The sequence below is a fragment of the Pseudochaenichthys georgianus genome, unplaced genomic scaffold (assembly GCF_902827115.2).
Source record: "Pseudochaenichthys georgianus unplaced genomic scaffold, fPseGeo1.2 scaffold_1228_arrow_ctg1, whole genome shotgun sequence".
Taxonomy (NCBI): Eukaryota; Metazoa; Chordata; class Actinopteri; order Perciformes; family Channichthyidae; genus Pseudochaenichthys; species Pseudochaenichthys georgianus.
Window position 1 is genome coordinate 3,774 of NW_027262152.1, and position 18,351 is coordinate 22,124.

At 45.1% G+C, this 18,351-nt stretch overlaps 1 protein-coding gene across 1 annotated transcript in view; it reads right to left on the reverse strand.

Moving 5' to 3' along the window:
* Window positions 1-1,211: 1,211 nt before the first annotated feature.
* LOC117440801 (Golgi apparatus protein 1-like) overlaps window positions 1,212-18,351 on the reverse strand; it is a gene marked incomplete at its 3' end in the record, with an annotated part of 34,303 nt that continues 17,163 nt past the window's right edge. The window contains exons 2-5 of the mRNA XM_034077034.1: window positions 12,084-12,113; window positions 11,608-11,694; window positions 10,739-10,954; window positions 1,212-1,415 (exon numbers count right to left, since the gene is read on the reverse strand). Coding sequence (XP_033932925.1) covers window positions 1,212-1,415; window positions 10,739-10,954; window positions 11,608-11,694; window positions 12,084-12,113 — 537 coding nt within the window. The remainder of the gene's footprint in view (window positions 1,416-10,738; window positions 10,955-11,607; window positions 11,695-12,083; window positions 12,114-18,351) is intronic.

An 18,351-nucleotide genomic window follows, 5' to 3' on the forward strand; every position in this document is an offset into this window, starting at 1 on the left:
CCGACCCCAACCTATCCATTCACCACCACCAGGGTCAAGCTAAGCCCCTCCCCTTCAGACCGACCCCAGCTATCCATTCACCACCACCAGGGTCAAGCTAAGCCCCTCCCCTTCAGACCGACCCCAACCATCCATTCACCACCACCAGGGTCAAGCTAAGCCCCTCCCCTTCAGACCGACCCCAACCATCCATTCACCACCACCAGGGTCAAGCTAAGCCCCTCCCCTTCAGACCGACCCAACCATCCATTCACCACCACCAGGGTCAAGCTAAGCCCCTCCCCTTCAGACCGACCCCAACCATCCATTCACCACCACCAGGGTCAAGCTAAGCCCCTCCCCTTCAGACCGACCCCAACCATCCATTCACCACCACCAGGGTCAAGCTAAGCCCCTCCCCTTCAGACCGAACCCAACCATCCATTCACCACCACCAGGGTCAAGCTAAGCCCCTCCCCTTCAGACCGACCCCAACCATCCATTCACCACCACCAGGGTCAAGCTAAGCCCCTCCCGTTCAGACCGACCCCAGCTATCCATTCACCACCACCAGTCTCTAGACCCCGGGGGTTTCATCGGGTCGGTTCTCCCCTCCCGAATGATACTCCCGCACAACGGGGCCTAATCGCCAAAACTCCATTACATTCATTTGTGTATTCCTGGCAATAAATATGTACTCTTCCATCAAAACCGTCCCTCCGGATTGAAGGGGGTGTTATGGTTTTAAAGGGGGGGATGTTTGGATGATGCCTAAGAGAATTTAAGGGTGGGCCCAGTTGGCTTTTCCCTCTACTTTATAGTGTGAGCTGTGTTCTGGGTCGAGAGCCATTTCATCCTCCGAGGACGAAGTAGCTCTGTTCCTGCATTTGGGATCGATTTCTCTTTTATCTTGACTTTCTTTCTTACTTCGTAGCGTCTCTGTTGAAGGCTTGTTTCGCACAAATAAGATACAAATAATCTTATAACCCCTCAAAGCGTGACATCTTTGATATATTCTAGCAATTTTTTTTTATTCAACATTTCTCACGTTTTCACAGAAGAAATCTAAAACGGTATGAAAATAAATGACATATTAGTGTTGATAGGAAAGCAAGGACTCAAAAAGCACTTTCTTGCAGACATTATCAGCTATTATTTTAAAGTAATACATCTGGATGCATTTAAAATCATCCGTTATGAAAGACGTTTCCTGTCGTCGGGTAAGTCCTCACCTTTTCACAGAAGCGCTCGCGGTCGTCTCGGCAGGAGAAGTACAGGTATCTGTCGAGGTGGAAGTCGTCGGAGCTGAGTTCTGCGACCCTCATGATGGACTTCTTGCACTCCTCTTTGATTGGATGAGCCCCCGGCTGCTCCTCCGCCTCCCGGACCAAACCTTTCTCCAGACAGGCGATCACCTCGCCCTGAGAGTGGACGTCCTGAGGGAGGGTCAAAGGTCACTGCGTTAAAATTAGGCGTCAGGTATTGTTGTATTGTTGTTATTGGTACATGTTGGGCTCGTTTGGGCTTTTTTTGTAAAAATGCTATTAAAACACGAATCCTGTGCTGCACAATCGTTTTTCTAGAACAGATTACAAATCGCCTGAAAATGGTACAGACAAGCGGCAACACCTGTGACGAAGGTGCGGCACTGGGCTTTATCGTGCAATCGAAAGTGAAACTTAAGCTCGCTACGTTGGGGAGATATTCCCGCGAGAGTGTGGAAAACTTTTTTAAGTGTGGACTCCAGAGGGTTAAACACCAATCTTTAGTTTTAATGGTGTGTAGCTTCAAATCAATCTCTTTTTAAATCCAATTATTACCAGCTGAAACAGGAGAGAGGCCGCCTTCATGAGTCATCACGTTTTTATCCAGGTTATAGAGCAGGGGTGGGGAACCTTTTTCCTCTCAAGGGCCATTTCAATTTTTACAATATCCTCAGAGGGCCGTACAAGTTATTGACCTCTGCTTAAAAAAACTAAAATCACAGCCCATTCATTTCATTCTGTGCAAAGAAAAAGCAACCTCCTAATCCAGATATCTCACCATGACTCGCGTATGGAGGCACGTGCAGGGTGTGGCGTGCTCCCCTGGGAAGATTCTTTTTTAAATGTTGAAGTTAAACATCTGGTGCACTTTGAGAGCAACATTAGGAGATCTATGGACACATCTCTCAACACCCATACACAACTGTAAGCAGATTTTCTTTTAATTTATGGATATTTGACAAATCACTCCCCTTTCAAACTGTATTCTTCTTTATTAATTACTGTCATATAGTATTTTATACCCGTTTACTTTATTCTCTTATTTTTTTTATAACTATAATGATCATATAAAGATGTGCCTTTACCTCACTGGTTGGAGAAAAAGCTTCTTATATCCGTTAGCATAGCTAGCTAACCAGATGCTAATGATAACAACACAGTTATTGACTGTCTGATCAGAATGACAGATGAGCAGATCGCCACTGGGCTTTCAGCTAGAGACACAGACACGCAGAAACTGCGGCATGTGTATGGACTTATCGGTACTGCAATTTCTGAAGTGCTGGAGCGGCGTTCTGGTGCTCTCCGTCAGAACTGCACCCCTGTCAGTCGAGACCTATACCACGTGATGACACGTTAGGCTCGTGTTGTGTTCAAGGACCCTGACCTTGGCCAGGAAAAACAGGCACTCGCTTGTTTAATTTTTTTGCGGTCTAGATTTCTTTCATTTTTTATTTTTTGCGTGTGTTTATAAATTACCTCGAGGGCCGTACCAAATTGTCTCGCGGGCGGTATACGGACGGAGGCCGGAGGTTCCCCACCCCTGTTATAAAGCTATCCATGTTTGTTTGTTTTAGATGTACAGCTAATCTTTTCAACCGCGTACAGATGTCCATCACGTACAATAGGCGCTTTCACACCGGAGTACTTTTCCCCCCGAACTAGGCCGATGGGGGGGGGAGATTTGGTTTCACACCAAAAAGGATCTGGAACTAGTCCCTAGTTCGCGCAAACCTTTTCACCCCCAGATAGTCCCTGCTAGAGAGGTGGTACTTTGAGGAGGAAATGGTTCGTGGGTGTGTCGGCCACGCTAACAATTTCTATTGGCTGGGCGGATTGCAAACCACGCCCCGTAAAACTCGGAAAAGTTTTGTGAAGCTGCCATTTTATTTGCTCGCATTAGCATTAGCCCAGCGCAACAACGGAGAGAGAATAACTTATGGCAACACAAAAGAAAACATGGGAGCGGTGGAGATGAGGAGGTGTCGGCATTCTGGCGATTTACTCGGAAGCCAGTCCCCAACTCCGGGTGGCAGTATACGCTGTGTAGTGGTTTGTGGCCTGAAGAAGAAGAAGAAGAAGAAGAAGAAGAAGAAGAAGAAGAAGAAGAAGAAGAAGAAGAAGCAAGATAGAAGAAGAAGAAGAAGAAGGAAGAAGAGAAGAAGAGAAGAAGAAGAAGAAGAGATAGAAGAAGAAGAAGAAGAAGAAGAAGAAGAAGAAGAAGAAGAAGAAGAAGAAGAAGAAGAAGAAGAAGAAGAAGAAGAAGAAGAAGAAGAAGAAGAAGAAGAAGAGTCAGCGACTTCATTTGAGTAACCCTCCCTCAGGGAACTTATTCCGGTGAGAACGCGATTAACTAGATGGTTCCAGGGACTAAAGAGTTCGGGGGGACTAAGTACCGGCTCAGTACTTGGTGTGAAAGCGACTAACGTGTAAAGAGCGCTAGCCAATAGGAGCGAGTGTTCCAGAGTGATGTCACTATTAACGGAAGTAAACAAAGGAGTCCAATGGAGGACTTTGGGAGAGGGAACACAGGAATGTGAGCCTTTGCAGACCATTTACATTAAAACCTATATAACTCTCCAGAAAAACGCGATTAAGCGATCGTATAATTTACCGCATAATCAGCAAAATGGCGCAGATTTTTAAAATTCTTTACGCATATTTCACAACTTCCCGCAATTTCACCGCATAAAATCACATACACACCCCGCATGTTTAATCGCATAATCAAGGATTTTTGCCCAAGTTTTTCTGGAGGGTCTATATAACACACTATAGCAGGGGTGTCAAACTCAAGGCCCGGGGGCCAAATCCGGCCCGCAACTTCATTTTGTGTGGCCCCGCAAGAGCTTGCAAAGAATATAATACGGTTACATGATACTTTACAGAATATCAATATATGTTCATTTTAATTAATTTCTTATTTTATAGTTATTTATCATTCTTTTTTATCTTTGATTTATCCTTAATTTAATTAATCTGTGTGAATCTGTGCTGTTTTTTCAATCTCACCCTGTTGCTGTCAAACTACTGGTCCATGTTATCTTATCTTACAGAAGCACGTTGCCCATAAACTACATGTCCCACAATGCATCCCATTTTGTGACATGCGCACTGAAGAGACTATTTGCTATAAGAGCGATTATTTGCCCTAGAATTCTGCTTTCAGACGTAGTTAATTATGAAGTTATTATTACCCTATCCGATAAGAATCCAATTCAGAGGCAATCTTATAATATAATACATTATTTCATATATATTGTGTATTTATATATGTATTTATATATAGTTACAACCGGCCCTTTGAGTGCAAGCATAATGTTAATGTGGCCCATGATGAAATTGAGTTTGACACCCCTGCACTATAGGAAAGGGAACACCACATAAAGCAGAATAAGGCCTCTTTAAAGAACTGAAAACACTTTGATATCAGATTTTCTTATGTGGTTTTTCCGCCTGTACGTTAATGCCGAGATTAAGTGGTGAATGGATAACGAGGACAGTTATGCTCCTGGGAATTTAATCTCTTTTTAATATGGCCTCTAAAACAGGAGCAACCGCCTTTATCTGCACTACTGTTGAACCCAAGAAGAGCTTCCTCATGTTTTATGGCTGAGGGAAGATGAGGCCTCGATTAGATATTGATAGGGAGAATAGTTAAAGAAGCCAAATAACAGACATCTGAAAGTTTTGTCAACGCCTGCGTTTTCAGCATTTTGACTTATTTCACACTAAACATCAGATTCAGTGGCCCATAGTTTGAAACAAGGTCAAGTTGATTTACTGTAGCAACACTGGGAATGTTTATTATGACTTTTAGCAGGCACACACATGCCTATTTACGTCTTTAAATATAGCACGTAGAGAAGACTCAATTGTCAACATCGACTAAAACAACTTAAACAGTTAGCCGAAAGGTTCCCAGTTTGCAGAAGGACAGTTGTATAGCTCCATTAGAGCAGGGGTGCCCGGGTCGACCGCGAGATGCGTCTAAAAATAGAACAACAATATTCTGTTGTGTCGTTAATGTCCTGTAACGTAATCTTCCTGTGCCAGAATAATGCACTTGAAGCTTTGTGATTGGCCTGACCCCATGAGTGGGGGCGTGGCTGGTGGGCAGTGGGCACTAGTTCGCTGACGTTGTCCGTGGCAACAGCAGTGACAGTCCACACACACACACACACAAGGCCGCAATTATGGCAGAAGCAAAAAAGCCCAAAATATATAATTTTCACTCCGAGTGGGAGGATGATTATTTGTGTATCTAATCCAATTCAAAGTCCATCTGTCTCTCGTCTGCAATGCGAGCGTGGCTTTATCGAAGAAGGGTAATTTAGAAAACAGTGCACAAACGCTACGAGACGGAACTCCCTCCTGATTCTGCCCTACGCTCTTCTGTTCGTTGCGTGCTCATGTAACAGAGTTAAACATGTGACTACATCATTATAAGTTTATGCATGTTTAGTTCATTGTAGTGTTGCACGGTGTACCGATACTTGAAAGGTACCGCGATACCCTGCCGTTAAAAACGGTACGATTCCCTCGTTTCATTAGTATCGGTACTTTAAGAATGACGGGGGAAAGTACTCCGGTGAGAAAGCGCCGTTTCAATAAGAGCCGTGTGTGTTCAGCGCTTTGCTTCCACTCCCTGCAGTCCCTCCCCTCTCAAGCACGCTCCAAGTGCCTCCCCTCTCAAGCACACTCTAAGTCCCTCCCCTCTCTCAAGCACGCTCCAAGTCCCTCCCCTCTCAAGCACGCTCTAAGTCCCTCCCCTCTCTCAAGCACCCTCTAAGTCCCTCCCCTCTCAAGCACGCTCCAAGTCCCTCCCCTCTCAAGCACACTCTAAGTCCCTCCCCTCTCTCAAGCACGCTCCAAGTCCCTCCCCTCTCAAGCACGCTCCAAGTCCCTCCCCTCTCAAGCACCCTCCAAGTCCCTCCCCTCTCTCAAGCACCCTCTAAGTCCCTCCCCTCTCTCGTGCACACTCTAAGTCCCTCCCCTCTCACGTGCACGCTCTCAGTCCCTCCCCTCTCTCGTGCACGCTCTAAGTCCCTCCCCTCTCTCGTGTACGCTCTAAGTCCCTCCCCTCTCACGTGCACGCTCTCAGTCCCTCCCCTCTCTCAGTCCCTCCCCTCTCTCAAGCACCCTCTAAGTCCCTCCCCTCTCTCGTGCACCCTCTAAGTCCCTCCCCTCTCACGTGCACGCTCTCAGTCCCTCCCCTCTCACGTGCACGCTCTCAGTCCCTCCCCTCTCTCAGTCCCTCCCCTCTCTCGTGCACGCTCTAAGTCCCTCCCCTCTCTCGTGTACGCTCTAAGTCCCTCCCCTCTCACGTGCACGCTCTCAGTCCCTCCCCTCTCTCGTGCACGCTCTAAGTCCCTCCCCTCTCTCGTGTACGCTCTAAGTCCCTCCCCTCTCACGTGCACGCTCTCAGTCCCTCCCCTCTCTCAGTCCCTCCCCTCTCTCGTGCACGCTCTAAGTCCCTCCCCTCTCTCGTGCACGCTCCAAGTCCCTCCCCTCTCTCGGGCACGCTCCAAGTCCCTCCCCTCTCTCGGGCACGCTCCAAGTCCCTCCCCTCTCTCGTGCACGCTCTAAGTCCCTCCCCTCTCTCGTGCACGCCCCAAGTGCCTCCCCTCTCGTGTACACGCGCTAGCTGCCAGAGTATGTGAGAAAGCGAGAAGGAGTGCAACTGCCGCTGCGCCTCGGATTGTTGACAACAAAGACGCCAGAAGCGAAAAACAAAAAAGTTGTTTATCGATGATGCTTAATTGTATTTAATACAAATTCTAGTCATTTATTTAATGTATTTATTTAATTGTATGTTCTCATTGTTTAAAAGTGTGTGTTCTGCTTCTGGTGTGAAATAAAGCACAATAATTACATTTAAGACGGTTTCCCTTTTTTTAAAGAAAAATATCGAAAAAGAATCGGAATCGCAATTCTTGACTTGGCATCGAAACCAAAATGTTGGTATCGGGACGACACTAATTCATAATAAGATGAGGTTGTATCAATTCATATTTTAAGTTTTGTTTCCCGTGGGAACACCGGCCCGTTGCACGTCTTTGTTTACTTCCGGTATGTATTTGCCACCCTCCGCGGACTGGCCATCCGGAGAACAGCCGGTCGTCAAGGGCCGGCTCGATTCGCTGACCGCCATTCATTTTTTATGTTTTTAAAAAGGCATCATTGAAGTTGCACCGACAGAGGTCCGCCGCTTCCCCGCAGCGAGGCTCCCCCCCAGTTGACAGTTCGCTAGCAACTTATTATTATTACTATTATTAGCATATATGTATTTATATATATTTTGGTTGAAACTAAGCCAGAAAAAAAACAAAAACATAAATAATAAAAAAAAAATATATAAATAAAATCGATTTTTAAAAATAATATTCGATTATGGAGACTGTAGCGAATATTCGAATAATCGCTGGCATCCCTACTACTAATGCGTCTTACCCCTTATTACAAACTTTAAAATATACGTCGAGAGTCTCTGGGAGCCATGTAAAAAAGATTCAATTGTCAACATCGACTAAAACTACTTCCGAAATGTTCCCAGTTTGCAGAATGACAGTTTATTTTTACCCTTATTAGAGCGATGTCTCCTTTCCCTTCAGAGTATGATTTATATATATTTCTCGATGCGGTAAGAGAGGAGTAAACGTGGTCAGTGTAATCTGCGCTGAAATGAGCCGCTGTGACAAATTAATCATTGGCTCCCAGTTTTAATTGGGACATCCCATAATAAGCGCATGTCTAACAGGCTTACGAGCTGCAGTTCGTCTCAGCAGCGGGAGGAAATGGACTCCCACGTTAACAGAAAAGACTCAGGATTTTACTTTGGGGTTTTTTCAGTATGGATTGATACTTAAATATTTAACCGTTTGTTAAAGTATTGCTTCTTTAGCCCCATGTGTTCTGCAGAATAGCAGTGATGTGTCAGATGACTCGGCTTCTTCTTCTCTGACTTGTTTCCCCAACATGTTTCAACACATATTGACCGCATGATGAAGCACTTCTCGCAACATTTCTCTAGAGAACCAGAAGACACTCATTTAAGATAACTAACATTTACTTTACGTGAAGTCATGTGACCGTGCTGTAGTTCCTTTATAGGCAAGGCAAGTTTATTTATAGAGCACTTTTCGACACAGGGTAATTCAAAGTGCTTTACAAAAAAAAAATGAAAGACATTAAGCATTAAAAAAGAAAAGCTAATAAAATAAACATTAAGGAAAAATACATGGATAAAAGTTACAGTGCAGTTTAAGATGTGAATAGTTCAATTAAAAGCAGCGACAAAAATAAAAGTCTTCAGCCTGGATTTAAAAGTAGTCAGAGTTGCAGCGGACCTGCAGGTTTCTGGGAGTTTGTTCCAGATACTTGGAGCATAATAACTGAACGCTGCTTCTCCATGTTTAGTTCTGACTCTGGGGACAGGAAGCTGACCAGTCCCTGGAGACCTGAGAGATCTGGATGGTTCATAGTTTAGCAGGAGGTCAGACATGTATTTTGGGCCTAAACCATTCAGTGCTTTATAAACCAGCAGCAGTCTTTAGAAATCTATTCTTTGACACACAGGAAGCCAGTGTGAAGACTTCAGAGCAGGAGTGATGTGATCCACTTTCTTAGTGTCAGTGAGGACTCGAGCAGCGGCGTTCTGAATCAGCTGCAGCTTCCTAATAGATCCTTTAGTGAGACCTGTGAAGACACCATTGCAGTAGTCCAGTCTACTGAAGATAAAGGCATGGACAAGTTTTTCCAGATCCTGCTGTGACATTAGTCTTTTAATCCTAGATATGTTCTTTAGGTGATAGTAGGCTGATTTAGTAACTGTTTTAATGTGACTGTTGAAGCTCAGGTCAGAGTCCATGACCACACCTAGATTTCTGGCTTTATCTGTTGGTTTGAACATTGCAGGCTGAAGCTCAGCGCTAACTTTTAAACGTTCTGCCTTGGCTCCAAAAACCATTACCTCAGTTTTATCTTTGTTTAATTGGAGAAAGTTCTGACACATCCAGTCATTGATTTGTTCAATGCACTTACTCAGTGTTTGAATTGGAGCATAGTCTCCTGGTGAAATTGTTACGTACATTTGTGTGTCATCTGCATAGCTATGGTAACTTATTTTGTTGTTCTTCATTATCTGAGCCAGTGGTAGCATGTAGACGTTAAAGAGAAGAGGCCCCAAGATGGAGCCTTGAGGAACCCCACATGTCATATTTGTCAACTCAGATGTGTATTTACCTATAGAAACAAAGTTGTTTCTATCCTTTAAGTAGGATTTAAACCAATTTAGAACTGTTTCCGAAAGTCCCACCCAGTTTTCCAGTCGGTCTAGTAATATGCTGTGGTCAACAGTGTCAAACGCAGCAATATAGCCCAACATTAGCCGCCTTTAGCTTAGTGGTGGTGACGTGAAGTCATGTGACCGTGCTGTAGTTCCTTTATAGCCCAACATTAGCCACCTTTAGCTTAGTGGTGGTGACGTGAAGTCATGTGACCGTGCTGTAGTTCCTTTATAGCCCAACATTAGCCACCTTTAGCTTAGCGGTAGTGGCGTGAAGTCATGTGACCGCGCTGTAGTTCCTTTATAGCCCAACATTAGCCACCTTTAGCTTAGCGGTGGTGACGTGAAGTCATGTGACCGTGCTGTAGTTCCTTTATAGCCCAACATTAGCCTCCTTTAGCTTAGCGGTGGTGACGTGAAGTCATGTGACCGTGCTGTAGTTCCTTTATAGTCCAACATTAGCCGCCTTTAGCTTAGCGGTGGTGACGTGAAGTCATGTGACCGTGCTGTAATTCCTTTATAGCCCAACGTTAGCCGCCTTTAGCTTATCAACATTAGCCGCCTTTAGCTTAGCGGTGGTGACGTGAAGTCATGTGACCGGGCTGTAGTTCCTTTATAGCCCAACGTTAGCCGCCTTTAGCTTAGCGGTGGTGACGTGAAGTCATGTGACCGTGCTGTAGTTTCTTTATAGCCCAACATTAGCCGCCTTTAGCTTAGCGGTGGTGACGTGAAGTCATGTGACCGTGCTGTAGTTTCTTTATAGCCCAACATTAGCCACCTTTAGCTTAGCGGTGGTGACGTGAAGTCATGTGACCGTGCTGTAGTTCCTTTATAGCTCAACATTAGCCACCTTTAGCTTAGCGGTGGTGACGTGAAGTCATGTGACCGTGCTGTAGTTCCTTTATAGCCCAACATTAGCTGCCTTTAGCTTAGCGGTGGTGACGTGAAGTCATGTGACCGTGCTGTAGTTCCTTTATAGCCCAACGTTAGATTTTTACTTCAGAAATAATATCTGGAGATTATCCTGCTGAACTTTAAGTATCGTAAACGTTTGTTTGACACGGAGATGAATATCCAACACAACCCAAAATCACAACCCAAAATCCCATTGAACCAGGGAGATGCTGCCTTCAGGGTCCAACACATAAATCTGTTATCTCAGCACCACTTTAGACCCAGCTATATGTGTATCTTCCCAGCCCCTCACCTTGTCTCCGGTGCTGATGCTTCCGCAGTGAAGAGTGTTGATGTCTTCTCGACATTTGTCCATGAAGCCGCAGATGAGCCGGTAGTCGCTGAACACGATGGTGGTCATCTTGGTGATGTACTGGTTGCACTGGTAGTCAGTGATGTTGCCACGGTGATCCACCAGACAGGAAACCAGGAAACCTTTACCCAGCTGCTCCGATGCACACTCCTTAATCTGAGGGAAGAGCAACACAGAGCATTGTTGCGGCCGTAGTAAAACATTGTCTGACACGCAACGTTTTATTTGCAAACGAAACAAGCAAACATACAATTCTCTCCATCTTCAACCGGCACAGGAAGTGAAATCTTGCCTCGATTTTGAAATGTCTAACTAGGGATGGGTATCGTTGAGGTTCTAACGGTACTACTACTTTTATCGATACCGCTTATCGGTCCGGTCTTTTAACGGTTCTTTTGGAGAAAAACTAACATTCCTTTTTATTTAAATTAAATACATAATATTTCACAACAAAAGGTAAAGTTTAACTACCTCGGAGCGCGTTCTCTCCGCCACCTCCGCGTGTGTGTGTGTGTGTGTTTTTGCATGTAGCAGAGCATGTGTAAACCGCCCCGCCCCCTCGCACATAGACGAGGGAGAAAAATCTCTCGTCTGGATTGGAAAGATCGAAAATACATCAAAGACGCATTTTGTAGTCTTTTTGCGTGTTAGGCGAAACTAAAACTGCGATATAATGTTTATGTAGCAATAACTCAGATGTCTCCAGTACCGATAACGTCGGAGCTTAACGGTACCACGGTCTTTAATAATTCAGCCCCGGGGCTCGGTACCCATCCCTACTAAACTATGTGGTGTCTTTAGCGTCTCACCTCAGTGATGGTCGTCTTGCAAACCTCCACGGCGACAGACTCAAACTTTGGGTCGGTGGTCAGATTCAGCTTGTAGTTCCACAGCAGCTGGAGGAGGTACACAAAATATCAGAACAACATGTATTTATACACAGTCTGAATATAAAAGCCAGTATATGGATCTGTATGCTAGTAGTTTGACTTGCTGTTAGCATTTAGCATGTCATGTCAACACCTAAACATCTTCCCTGTTGATGCGAGACACCTAAGAGGTAAGGAGAAGCTAGTATGGACGACACAAACAGACGATAAGGATTTACAGTGAACTGAAATAAAACCAGAAAGTGAGACTGGGAGTGTTTTCGTTAAATCCATTGATCTGAAAATACTTCTGCAGATCTCAAAATGTTGTGCTTATTTTTTATTGCTTAACATGGAGTAATAGGACAACATGGTGCATGCTGGGAGATGGAGTTGTTTGCGGTGCAGACACTTACATGGTTGCATTCGGCTGCAATCTCAGTTTCCTGAAAGAGAAGAAGAGAAAGAAGACGTTAGAGTTCCTATTTACATTATTTTACGAGGTTTATTTAGTAGGTATGAGAGATTTCAAAATATGTAACACACACACACACACACACACACACACACACACACACACACACACACACACACACACACACACACACACACACACACACACACACACCCACACACACACACACACACACACACACACACACACACACACACACACACACACACACACACACACACACACACACACACACACACACACACACACACAGTGTGGGGCGGACTCTGGACACAGATTTGTTTTTACAGATTTATTTTCCTGCTGCTCTGACCCGAGCTAACCTGCTGACTTCCCGCAGAACAAACAGCCGGAAAAAAACACTGCCTTATTCCTTGTGTGTGTGTGTGTGTGTGTGTGTGTGTGTGTGTGTGTGTGTGGTCAAAAGAGTTTCTGACTGTTTACCACATGCCAGAAATAGGCTGTCTGTGTGTGTGTGAATATTCGTGTGTGTGTGTGTGTGTGTGTGTGTGTGTGTGTGTGTGTGTGTGTTTGAATGTGTGTGTGTGTGTGTGTGTGTGTGTGTGTGTGTGTGTGTGTGTGTGTGTGTGTGTGTGTGTGGGGAGAGAGTATTTCACACACAAGTGTCACAATGCTCTTCACACACACACACGGTGAGCTCAGTGGTCGGCTGAGGTGAAACCAGAACAGAAACAGATGTATTTATTTTTTTTAAGTACTTATTTGGAAGGTTCTGGTGAAACTGTGGCGTACGAGACGTAAAGAAATAATGAAAAATGTCCCAGAGCGCAAGGTGAAGTCTTTCAACGCCTTGGACAACTTAAAAAATGTACTTGAATTATATAAAAAGGTATATTAAAAAAAAGACATTCTTGGTCAGCTCGCCCGCTCTGTTCTGATTGGTCAGCTCGCCCGCTCTGTTCTGATTGGTCAGCTCGCCCGCTCTGTTCTGATTGGTCAGCTCGCCCGCTCTGTTCTGATTGGTCAGCTGGCCCGCTCTGTTCTGATTGGTCAGCTGGCCGCTCTGTTCTGATTGGTCAGCTGGCCCGCTCTGTTCTGATTGGTCAGCTCGCCCGCTCTGTTCTGATTGGTCAGCTCGCCCGCTCTGTTCTGATTGGTCCAGCACCGTCTTCCTCTCTGTTCCTTCGGCCCCTAATTTATTTGTTGTTTTGTTTGTCTGCCTTTCGTTTTTCTTTGTTCGTACTCCGGTTTTCTCTGTAAAGCGACCGTGGAAGAAGCTATTTAAATCCAAGCTATTATTATTACCGGCCTCGTCAACAATCAGAATCGTAGGTCGACACGTCCGAGGACTTTGACTTGATGTCGTGGTGCAGATGCGAGTCAAGCTCAAATTTAAACCACAGGTAGAGAACTATTTTAAGAACACTATAATAACATTAACACATATAGCAGTATTTACCTAGAATAAGATGCCCAGGCCCGACTGACTTCTGACCCACCCCAAAAACACGATGCATCATGTCGACAACATGGTTCTTTTTTCTCTCTTAACACTGTGATCCAAGTTCTTGCTTTTTGCACACACTCCACTTTAAAGACGAACACGCTGTAGTTTGCCAGATAAGAGAGAAGATAAGAAATACTTCATTGATCCAAGTTGGGAAATGTTTGCGTTGCAGCAGCATAAAGACACGGGAGTGTGGAACGTAGCCACTGACCCACTCCTACCTCTGACCAATGCAGGTTCCAGTGGGGACCCCTCTCCCTGCGTGCCTCTCCACCTATCCTGAGGGAGTGCATGTACGTAGACTCGTTCGTTTAGCTGCTAGGCTTGGACTGTTGGGGGGGGCACCTTCCTCCGTCTTTCTGGCTGTCTGTCCCCGTGTACTCTCATGTTCCGATTAACCCAGCTTCCCCCAAATATCTTTTCTGTGTCCATATCTACGCCGGGATCCTGAGTCGAGGCTAATCCTGTTGCTGTGGTCGAGTGTCCTGGATCCTCTATCCTGAGTCCTGGATCCTCTATCCTGAGTCCTGGATCCTCTATCCTGAGTCCTGGATCCTCTATCCTGAGTCCTGGATCCTCTATCCTGAATCCTGGATCCTCTATCCTGAGTCCTGGATCCTCTATCCTGAGTCCTGGATCCTCTATCCTGAGTCCTGGATCCTCTATCCTGAATCCTGGATCCTCTATCCTGAGTCCTGGATCCTCTATCCTGACTCCTGGATCCTCTATCCTGAGTCCTGGATCCTCTATCCTGAGTCCTGGATCCTCTATCCTGAGTCCTAGATCCTCTATCCTGAGCACTGGATCTGAGTCCTGGATCCTCTATCCTGAGTCCTAGATCCTCTATCCTGAGCACTGGATCTGAGTCCTGGATCCTCTATCCTGAGCACTGGACCTCGAGTCGTGGCTGAACCTGTCTCTGCGGTCCTGCCAGACACTTGTCATGCTGCTTCCCTGATGGCTCCCACATCCTCGTGGATTCATCTTCTCATTACAGACACATGCATTTCCTAACATTCGGTCTCTATGCTGTAAAATGTATTATCTCTTGAATTTACACACGGCATCTATTGCACGTCTGTCCGTCCTGGAGAGGGATCCCTCCTCTGTTGCTCTCCCTGAGGTTTCTCCCATGTTCCCTTTAAACTGTGGGTTTTCTCTGGAAGTCTTTCCTTGTACGATGTGAGGGTCTGAGGACAGAGGGTCTGAGGACAGAGGGTCTGAGGACAGAGGGTCTTAGGACAGAGGGTCTTAGGACAGAGGGTGTAAGGACAGAGGGTCTAAGGACAGAGGGTCTAAGGACAGAGGGTCTGAGGACAGAGGGTCTGAGGACAGAGGGTCTTAGGACAGAGGGTCTTAGGACAGAGGGTGTAAGGACAGAGGGTCTAAGGACAGAGGGTCTTAGGACAGAGGGTCTAAGGACAGAGGGTGTCGTATTGTCATACTGATATTTTGTACAAACTGTGAAGTCCACTGAGACAAATGTAACATTTGTGATATTGGGCTATAAATAAACTTTGATTGATTGACTGACATGGCATTGTACTAGAGATGTCCCGATCCAAAAAAAAAATCCCGATCCCCGATTTTTTGAAAATCACGTGATTGGCTCCGATCCCCGATCACGTGATTTTCAAAAAATCGGGGATCCGGGATTTTTTTAATTATTATTTAATGTTACAAAACAAAAATGAGCATGTTCACGTGTTAAAGTCATCCTGAGGACTTAGGTTTAAAATTACACAACATCATGTATGTGTTGCTTCCTTTGGGCTTGTTTTCAGACCTGGTTGCTTATTCCTCTCAAAGCAACAGAGTGGGCGCAGTGTCTGATAGCAGCAGCAAGCTAACAAGAGGCTACGTTCAGCTGGTGACTCGGGAGTCGGGACAGAGAACATGTCAGGAGTTTGGAAGTATTACAAATTGAAAGCGAAGGCAGTGTAACAGCCAGATGCAATGTTTGCAAGGCGGAGGTTCCACGTGGTGGAAAGAACAGAGCTACGTTCAACACGACCAATCTAACACGCCACCTGAGAAACAAACAACAACAACAACACGGCGAGTACACAGCGGCCACTCGGGGAACGGCACTGAAGCAACCGACACTTTCAGAGACTTTCAAAAGGAAAGAGAAACTGCCCCAGAACAGAGAACAGCCAAGATAGCTGAACTCATCGCGTTGGATGACCAGCCGTTATCTGGTACCTTTTTTTTCTCTTAATGCATTGCATAAAGATCGGATCGGGAAAAATCGGTATCGGCAGATTGTCAAAATCAAATGATCGGAATGGGATCGGGAGCAAAAAAAGGTGATCGGGACATCCCTAGATTTTTCGCTTCTTGTGAGACTTGTGTTTTGTTTTGGTAAAAATGGTTCGTATCATCAAATCAAATCAAGTTTTATTTATATCGCACATTTATAAACGATGTGTGGTGGAGCCAAAGTGCTGCACATAAAATAAAAATAGCCTACAGTAGAGACACTTTACAGCAAATACAACAGCACAGATCCTCTGTCCTCAGACCCTCTGTCCTCAGACCCCCTGTCCTCAGACCCCCTGTCCTCAGACCCCCTGTCCTCAGACCCTCTGTCCTCAGACCCTCTGTCCTCAGACCCTCTGTCCTCAGACCCTCTGTCCTCAGACCCTCTGTCCTCAGACCCTCTGTCCTCAGACCCTCTGTCCTCAGACCCTCTGTCCTCAGACCCCCTGTCCTCAGACCCTCTGTCCTCAGTCCCTCACATCGTCCAAGGAAAAAGGATAGCCGAGTTTCTTCCCGTTAAGTGGGTATGACACATTCATAGGTTGTTAAATGTTAAGAAGCCCTCAGACACAGTTTCGTGCAGAAAAGGGGGCGGGGCTTAACAGGTTAAAAATATGCTTTGTATCCTTATATATTATTCATGTTTTTACATCCCATTTAAAGCGGATGGCTTTATCCAAAGCCACTCAGAACAGCTGTCAGAGGAACAGACCTTCTCCTCTGGCTTTTCATACGTCCATCTAAAGAGTTTCATACGGATCAACGGGGAAAGCAGCCTCTCTCTCGCCGAACAGGGCAGGTCTGGGAACGTCTTTAACAACCTGATCAAGATGCCATCAACTTGCTCCGCATGCATCTGCCGTGGACACATGAAGAAACCCCCCTAACAAACCCCCTAAACCGAGGAACACCATATCATTACATATCAAAGGCAGACTAAGCAGTTAAATAGCTGAAAGATATCTTCAAGGTATCCGTCTTCTTTTGGTCTTATTTTCATAATTGTATTTTTGTTATTGCGTCTGATATAGTGGGGCGGTGGTGGCCAAGTCGATAGGGACTTGGCTTGGCAACTGGAAGGTCGCCAGTTCAAGTCCCTGAGCAAATTAATAAAAATCCATCTTAATCTTAATCCGATATCTGTCTCTAAATTAGTTACCTGTTGTCAACTTTTGGATTATTTTATTAATTTATTTTATTGTTATTATCCTTGTGTTTCATTTGCATTGCCATCGTTGCTTTGACACTTAAGCAAAGATAAGCAGTACAAGTACCTCTAAATTGTACTTAAAGATCCCGTGTCGTGCTCTTCCGGTTCTCACGCGTCCCCTTGTGTGTTAAGGTTTCTCTGCGTGAACGGTCTGCAGAGTCACAACCCCTCAAAGTGCACCCTGTAGGGACTCTTTAAAGTAGAGACACTACATGCTGATATACACCTGAACATCAGCAGGAGAGGACTCTTTAAAGTAGAGACACTACATACTGATATACACCTGAACATCAGCAGGAGAGGACTCTTTAAAGTAGAGACACTACATACTGATATACACCTGAACATCAGCAGGAGAGGACTCTTTAAAGTAGAGACACTACATACTGATATACACCTGAACATCAGCAGGAGAGGACTCTTTAAAGTAGAGACACTACATACTGATATACACCTGAACATCAGCAGGAGAGGACTCTTTAAAGTAGAGACACTACATACTGATATACACCTGGACATCAGCAGGAGAGGACTCTTTAAAGTAGAGACACTACATACTGATATACACCTGAACATCAGCAGGAGAGGACTCTTTAAAGTAGAGACACTACATACTGATATACACCTGAACATCAGCAGGAGAGGACTCTTTAAAGTAGAGACTACATACTGATATACACCTGAACATCAGCAGGAGAGGACTCTTTAAAGTAGAGACACTACATACTGATATACACCTGAACATCAGCAGGAGAGGACTCTTTAAAGTAGAGACACTACATACTGATATACACCTGAACATCAGCAGGAGAGGACTCTTTAAAGTAGAGACACTACATACTGATATACACCTGAACATCAGCAGGAGAGGACTCTTTAAAGTAGAGACACTACATACTGATATACACCTGAACATCAGCAGGAGAGGACTCTTTAAAGTAGAGACACTACACACTGATATACACCTGAACATCAGCAGGAGAGGACTCTTTAAAGGAGAGACACCACATACTGATGTACACCTGAACATCAGCAGGAGAGAACTCTTTAAAGTAGAGACACTACACACTGATATACACCTGAACATCAGCAGGAGAGGACTCTTTAAAGGAGAGACACCACATACTGATATACACCTGAACATCAGCAGGAGAGGACTCTTTAAAGGAGAGACACCACATACTGATGTACACCTGAACCACAGCCGGAGAGGACTCTTTAAAGTAGAGACACTACATACTGATATACACCTGAACATCAGCAGGAGAG